At 48.2% G+C, this 8,131-nt stretch overlaps 1 protein-coding gene across 1 annotated transcript; it reads left to right on the top strand.

Moving 5' to 3' along the window:
* The first annotated feature begins 843 nt into the window (after positions 1-843).
* On the top strand, positions 844-7,594 carry DUSP6 (dual specificity phosphatase 6). The gene is made up of 3 exons (XM_081926601.1): positions 844-1,795; positions 3,544-3,981; positions 6,069-7,594. Exons 1-3 carry the CDS (start codon positions 1,384-1,386, stop codon positions 6,374-6,376), a joined length of 1,158 nt encoding a protein of 385 aa, XP_081782727.1. The 5' UTR covers positions 844-1,383; the 3' UTR covers positions 6,377-7,594.
* The last annotated feature ends 537 nt before the right edge of the window (positions 7,595-8,131 follow it).

Here is an 8,131-nt window from a genome sequence, read left to right as displayed (position 1 = left end):
CTCGCAGCAAGCCGGCGGCGCGCTTTCTCGTAGCTGACTTTTTGAGGTCACTCACTGGCGTGATCGGCCCCCCCCCCCGCTTCCTTTTCTCAATTCCAGTCTCCTGACTTGGAGGACTTGTGTGCCCGCATGTATTATGGTTACTATCAGCGCACGTGTTTGTAGAGGGCGGAAAATAAAGCGTGCACGCGTGGGTCAGTCATTATTCCCGTTTCGCCCACGGGGGAAAAAAATCCAAGGCAAGGGGAAGGGACGGGGGGGGGTCCCCTAATGCTTGCAAAAGGCACTTGCATCTTATCAGCTCTGCAAAAGCAACGCGGGGTGTCCCAAAAGTTCCCTCGCCTGGCTGCGAAGGGAGCCCGAAGGAGGAAAAGCGCGGCTGCGAAGTGCCCTTAACGAGCGCGCTTGTGCAGCGAAAACACCGAAGAGGAGAGGCTGCCTTTTGTTCCTCCTCTAATTGGACCATTTGTTGTGTAATCGCTGGGCTGCTCTGCGTGAGCTGCAACAGAAGGAAACTCGAGCCGCAGACGCGCAGCTCTAGCGGCTGTGTGTCTTCCCCTCTTAGCTCTCCACCTCCTCCTCCTCCCTCTCTTCTCCCCCCACGCCTTCCTTTCCCTCCTTCCTCCCGCTGAGCTGCTGTTGCTGCTTGTTTGCACTCGGCTTATCCGGAGCGGAAATTCCTTTCCGTTTTTGTGAATGACAAACTCATTAACAATTCATCAACACAACCTGTTCCAGCCGGCCCGTCTCCACGGAAACAGCCCCTTCCGCGAGCGCTGATTGGCTGGCCGAGAGAATGTATCCATTGAGACGTTCCATGTTTGTATCCATTGAGGAACTGCCTGGCGCGGGGTGGAAGGGGCGAAGCGAGGAGAGCAGAGCAGCGGTAGCAGCAGCAGCAGCAGCAGCAGAGCGTGCAGGGCTGATTAAAAGGGACATTGATCGCATCTCGAGGACTTAGGAAGAAAGAGGAGGAGAAGGGGGGCCGTGAAGCAAGATGTGAGAAGCAGGCAAAGCAATAACACCGGTAGCGAGATAGGGTCTGTCTCTTCTCTCTAACGAGTTATTTAAATGCATTTCCTTTTGCTGCACGGAAGAAAGGCATCTGAGCACATTTAATTGGATTTTTATTCGGGGGAAGCAAAAAAGCAGAGGCGGTTAGGGAGATTCATTCGAGGATTCATTGACAAAAAGGAGAGGAAGGGGGGTTCCTGCTCCGTCCCTTCTCTCCACTGCTAACGGAGGCCGGGAGCTCGCCCGGGGAGTTCCCGAGTTGCGGCTGCCTTCGCCCCGGCTGCGCCCGTGCCCTCTGCCCCGGTGGTCCGCGTGGCCCTTTGGAGAGGGGCGTTTTCCGCAGCCCCCCGCCGCCGCCCGCCTTCCCCGATGCTAGATACGCTCCGACCCGCCGCTCCTCCTTTCGTGGTGTCGGACATGGCGCTGTGCAAGACGGTGGCGTGGCTCAACGAGCAGCTGGAGCTGGGCACCGAGCGCCTGCTGCTGATGGACTGCCGCCCGCAGGAGCTGTACGAGTCGTCGCACATCGAGTCGGCCATCAGCGTGGCGCTGCCGGGCATCATGCTGCGGCGCCTGCAGAAGGGCAACCTGCCCCTGCGCGCCCTCTTCGCCAGCGGCGAGGAGGAGCGCGAGAAGTTCGCCCGCCGCTGCGGCACCGACACCGTCGTCCTCTACGACGAGAGCAGCAGCGACTGGAACGAGAACACGGCCGGCGACTCCGTCCTGGGGCTGCTCCTCAAGCGCCTCAAAGACGACGGCTGCAAGGCCTTCTTCCTGGAAGGTGAGGGGTTAAGCGGAGCGGGAGCGGGTTCCCCGGAATCCAGTCCTGCCTTCCTTCCTTCCTCCCCCCCTTCCTCCATCCCCGGCCCCCCGGCGCCTTCGGAACCGCCCCCTTCCCCTCCAGCCGCCAGGGGAGTGTCTAGACGCCAGCCCCCTGCGTCTGGGCGCAAGACATCCTCGCCCCCTATTGTACGCAGCGGAGCGCTGCCAGATGGCCCCTGATTGGGGGAGAAGGAAGGAAGGAAGGAGAAAGAAATCCCAGAGGAGGAAAACACCCCCAACCCCCATGCTGGGCAAATCTCACTGCTTTTAAAACCTGCCAGGGAAAGCCATAGGGCAGGGCACACACAAACCCCTTTGCCTAAGTTGTTTAACATGGGGCAATATATCCGAGGGACAAACTTTGAAAATCCCAACTCCTGAAGGCTGTTAGATCTTTTTCCTAGCAAAAAAACTCGTGTGAAAGAGCGACTCGGGTTTGCGGGGGTGGGTTAGCAGAAGGAACTGGGTCCATCTCTCGGGAGGTGTTTAGCACCTGAATTGAGTTCACAATCCTTTCAGACCGATATTCACTCATGGACAGTTCGCTCACACACCCTTTCCATTCCCGCCTGCCCCCCTCCCAGCTCAGCTGAGCCTTTTCGTTTTAAATCCTTGCTGATCTATCGCAAAGTCACTCCGAAATCTGCCGGCGGCTCTAAATCTTCTGCTTGCTCCGCCTCCCTCCAGTCAAACTAGGCAAAACCCCGGGGATGAGTCTGGCGTTACTAGGTCAAAGTGTTACGTATAGGGAGACTAGGGGTGATACGGTGGTGCAGTAAAAAGGCCTGGTTTATATTGCCTGGACTTAAAAGGCAGCCGCTTCAAAGGAGACATGCCCTGAAGGGATGGTTTTGATAACCCGATTGCTTCCTCCCTTCCTTTCTTTGGAAGAGCAAAGGCTCTTGCAAAATCTTGGGATAGGAAGTGGAGTGGGGGAAGAGCTATAACCCCTTCTGTGCTGTCCTCTTCAGTTTAGGGCTGTTCAGTGGTTCCTCATTATAGCTCATTTCTTTTATGATGGGTGGAATATGCATTTTACACCGATTAGGCAAAAAAACCTTTAAAAGTGTCATTACAGAAATGCTGGCAACTGCCTGCCCTTTAACATTACTCTGAAATTTGTGGTCTGAATCTGGGCTGTTTCACTTTGCCTAATGTTCCTTCCTGTGCATGTAAAAGGATCCAGTGTATTTATTGGTGGGCAACAGAATTCTGCTTTCCATGGCGGAATAAGCGATGGCTCCTTTGCATTTTGCAGCATCTCCATTCTGTCATTCTCAGGACTGTCCATTCATTTCCTAATCCCCCTTCCTCTACTGAACTCCACAGGAGCAGCATCTGCCACTACTATTTTTTTAATCCTTAATCTGACAGCCGTGATAGAGGGGAATCCCCTTCTTTTTTTTCAACCTCCCTAGCTCCCAGTTTTATTTCTAATGGTCTGAAACAGCAGAAGCTAGCTGCCTTCTGATGAGCAGGGCCATTGGTCAGGGCTGCCTTCACTGTCTGGCTTCAGGCAAAAGTCAATTGGACCCATTACACCACTACAGAGCTATGTCTCTTCACAAACTGTATGTTGTGTGGCTTTCTGGTTCTGCATCTTACAGCTATAGAACTGACTCCCAGTGGTGTGTGGGGTGGTGGTGGTTTGGAAAACCTTGATCTCTCATCCAAATTATTTCCTTTCTTTTTTCCTTTTCTTCCCAGGTGGTTTCAGCAAGTTCCAGGCAGAGTATGCCCTGCATTGCGAAACTAACTTGGACAGTTCATGTAGCAGCAGTTCTCCCCCTCTGCCAGTCCTGGGCTTGGGTGGCCTCCGAATCAGCTCCGACTCCTCTTCGGACATTGAATCGGACATTGACCGAGACCCTAACAGTGCCACCGACTCTGACGGCAGCCCCTTGTCCAATAACCAGCCTTCCTTCCCGGTGGAGATCTTGCCCTACCTCTACCTGGGCTGTGCCAAGGATTCCACCAACTTGGACGTTCTAGAAGAGTTTGGCATTAAATACATCTTGAATGTCACCCCCAACCTTCCTAATCTCTTTGAGAATGCTGGCGAGTTTAAATACAAGCAGATCCCCATCTCTGACCACTGGAGCCAAAACTTGTCTCAGTTTTTCCCTGAGGCCATCTCTTTTATAGGTGAGATTTAGTTTATAATAATTGCAAAGTGAGTCTTGGGTGTGTCTTGTGGTAGCATAATTATGCCTGCAATCCTCAATGCACCTGCCTGGGAGTCATCCCTGTTAAATTCAGTGGGACTTGCCTTTGAGTAGAACTGTACAGGATTATGCTGCAAATTATTAACAGTATGGCTTGTTTAATATTTATTTATTTTAATGTAATTTTCAGCCTTTGGGGATCTAAGAAATAGCAAGATACTTCTGCCAGCGTTTAGTTATTGTTAAAGCTTGTAAGAAGAAGAAATTGATCTTTTAGATACCTGTATTTTAAAGTCATAATTTCCATGCCAGCATATTTGAATTTTGTCCAGGAAAACTGTATTTTAAAAGAAAGCAAGTAATTTTAAAAAACACAATATATATTTCTTTAACTCTGCCTGACCTGATTCCTCAATTCCTTTATGCTCCCGCAAACAGTGCAATCCTATGTACATCTCCTCAGAAGTATACCCCCTAGAGCCTCCAAGCTTTCATTTCTGTACCTACTCATGTGGAAGCATGCCCTGTTGAATTTAATCTAGAGGGTTCCATAAAAACCACTGTTTTCTCAGAAGCAGGTATTGCTCTAAAATATTTGAGAAGTGCTGATGAGTACATTTAGACTCCTTCCCCTTCTCTTTGTGAATTAGTTCAGTTATGCTCCCCACCCCCTCTTTGGGGAGGGTCATTGTGTTATCTGCCAGTGAATACTGTGCTGTAATCTGATTGAGTGATACTGGTAATAGAGCAGAATGTAGGTAATCTGAGCCCAGCAAGAAGAAACTGTAGGCTGGAAGCCACAAAGAAACTAATCTCCATGCATTATAATGCATTTCCTATTACAAAGGAACCCATTTTCTGGCAATGTTGACATCCTGTTTCTCCTAATGGGCTGTCCCCTGTGACTTCTCTCTTCCTTTTAAAACAGCTGAATACCTCCATTGTTCAGCTGCACTGCACAACAGTTGGAGAATAATTTAATAGACCTTTGCAATCTGCTTGTCTCTATTAAAAAAAAAAGGTGGCATTGTAAGTTTTCCCTATTTATATGCCAGGGCGAATGTACACCAAATTTTTTTGGTGACCTATTAGTATTAGAACTTATGAAGTATTATTTAGTATTACTCACTTACCTGAGAAGGTCTCCAAGCGATTTACATTTAACAACGTCAACACAAACGCATTATGCCGTAAAAGAGAGCAGAAAAGTCACATAAAACACTTCACATTTCTATAGTTCAAAACACGCCCTTCCAATGTTGATGGAATCTTCTAAAACCACAGATCATCAACCACATACCCACCATAAGCTGCTTCTGCGAATGACAGCATGTTGTTGTTTATTGCTGCTCATGTTACAACACATAGGCAGGAAGGGGGGGGGGACCACATCTGCTTTTTCTGCCTCTGACCCCCAACTGCAGAATAACATGGTTGGAATATGGTCAGAACCAGCCTATAACCAAACTGTGTGGTCAGCAGATTTGCACACTGCAGTTCCTCTTGTAGTCTACTTCAGATTACAGGTGTAGGTTTACCCTCTGGAATATTCCCTAGTAAGCCAAAAATATTCCCTTTTGCACATCAAATTAGGCTAGAACCATTTATGCTGCTCCTAGCTGAGTCTCCGGTGTCCAGGGAGTATGTTTTAGTTCTTGAGCATCCAAACAGTCGGTCTCACCCTGTAGGCTGCCTGGTACACTTCAACAAAGGCTGTACCACAAAATTCTGTTGAAGGTGTAACTTGCTTTCATGTTGTTCCTGGTGCATTCAAAGCTGGTGTAGGTTCGAGACCTGAGTTCAGAAGACCTCTAGCCTAGAACTCTTGCATTTTGACTTTGGCCCAGTCAAAATAGAAATTTTATTGGGAGAGCAAATAAAGCAAGGCTTTGAAAACACTATGCAAAGCGAGCCTGGAGGTTGGGAGTAGGAAGGACGGCAATGCAAATTCTATGAGGAGTTCACAAAGCTCTCTATCACGTTTGGTCTCATCTAGTGGCGTGACCTTTAGGCTGGGAGAAGAAGAGAGATCTCACGGTTCTTGTCTTTGTCTTGTTTCCTCCACAGATGAAGCTCGTGGGAAGAATTGTGGCGTGCTTGTGCATTGCCTGGCAGGGATCAGCCGCTCGGTCACCGTGACGGTCGCCTACCTGATGCAGAAGCTCAACTTGTCCATGAACGACGCCTACGACATTGTCAAGATGAAGAAATCCAACATCTCCCCCAACTTCAACTTCATGGGCCAGCTGTTGGACTTTGAGAGGACTCTGGGGCTGAACTGCCCCTGTGACAACCGCGTCCCCAGCCAGCAGCTCTATTTCACCACCCCTTCCAACCAAAACGTCTTCCAGGTGGACTCCCTGCAGTCCACGTGAGCGCCAGCCACGTCCCAGTTCTTCCAGCCTTGGGTTGTGTGATCATTCCTCCACGATGCTTCTCTTTGACGGCAGCAAAGGAATCCAGCTCTCTTTTGTGGATGCTGCTCTTGAGCAGTAGCCGGCCTGTGCGCTTAAAAATAAAAAGGTTAACAAAGTATGGAATCTGCTATTGCAAAGGGAGGGAACCAGCCGAGTTCTCCCGGGGGGGGGGAAACAACCACCATAAACTCTTCAGACCTTGCCTCTAGGTAGGCCACGCATTTTTGCTCAATGCTCAAACCGCCACCTATACAGTGACTTGGAACTGAGGACTTCCAAACACAGATAGGGGGAGGAAGAATGGACACTATATGAGCACATGTAAGACTGGGGAAAATGTATTCAATGCATTTGTAATATATTGTGTTGTCTTCAGTGAAGACTAATTGTGTGCCCCCCCCCCCAATTTTGATTTAGAGGAGCCAAAGAAGAGGTTTAAGCTCAAATGTGTTTGGAATTTTTGTTTGCCAAGAACTTTGTAATGCTTGGCTTGGTTGATGTTAAAAAGTTTTAAATCCTGAATCGATAAGCAACATCAGTAAAATGATAGGTACCAGAGGTCAACTCAAGGGGCGTTCTTTCTCTCTCCATTCTTCCTTTTGTATGCAAAGGATACAATTTTGCAGCATGCTTGATTTTACTGTTGAAATGAGGCAAACTTGCTTCCTTGTTTAGGGAATCTGTGTCTATGCTTTGGGGTTTGTTTACTCGCATTTTGTGAATGGATAAAGTATCTTTTGTGGTGATTATATATATATAATTTTCTTTTGCAGGGGTGTGCCATCAACATAGGGTCTCATGACTTAGTTTGGCCTTACCTTTTGTAAATAGCCTAGTTTGCATTTTTCTTTTGGAAGAGAGCTACGTCTTCAGAACAGAAGATTCTTTTTTCTGTAAATTATCAAATTCAAAACAAAACGATTTTGTGCTAAACAGTGCATTACCTCTGTACAAACTCTTCAGGGAGCTTCACCTCAAATGCAATATCTTGCATTTATTTTTGTATAAAACTGGAAGTGTGTGTGGGTGTGAGCATGTGTACCTGTGTAATATGCAAGAAGGTCTTGCACACAATTGTCCATAAGGGAGTGTCTCTGATTTGCCAGTGTAAAAGTTGGGATTTTATTCTAAGAATGTTGAGATCATAAATTATTAATAAATAACTATTTTTGGCTATTTGAGAATTGAGACTGATTTGTTTCTTGGTAAGCGTTGCCATCGTTCAGCACTTTGTCCTTTGCAGAAGTGTGGTGCAGCTAGCTGACTTTGTTAACTTTAAAAGTGGAGATGATCAATGCACCCAAGTGCTTCTCTACACATCGAACTTGCTGGATCAGAAACTGGAAGCGCATGTCTGAATATGGGTCATTTATTTGCACTGCATTACTTTCAATGGGATGTGCTTTCAGAAACACGGCAGAGTAGGCATCCACATCCATTTTTACTGGGGCAGGGGTCAGCGGCGGAGCATATGCCCGGGGTGGGCGCGCTCCCACTCGACTGCCATTTTGCCCCCCCCCCCAGTCATGACACCTGTGGCAGACCGCACCCACCACACTCCCTTTCCTACACCTCTGGGAGGGGGATGTACATGCAGATAAACATGCTATTGAAGGCAAAGCAATGTAAATCATCTTTTTAATACCCCCCCACACACCATTAGGATGTATGTCTGAATTTCACCCATAGTTTCTGTTGCCATGAATGTTTCAC

This window comes from Podarcis melisellensis, assembly GCF_964234715.1.
Source record: "Podarcis melisellensis genome assembly, chromosome: 10".
Lineage (NCBI taxonomy): Eukaryota > Metazoa > Chordata > Lepidosauria > Squamata > Lacertidae > Podarcis > Podarcis melisellensis.
Note: the sequence above shows the minus strand (reverse complement) of the source record. Positions and strands in the feature narration are given on the sequence as shown.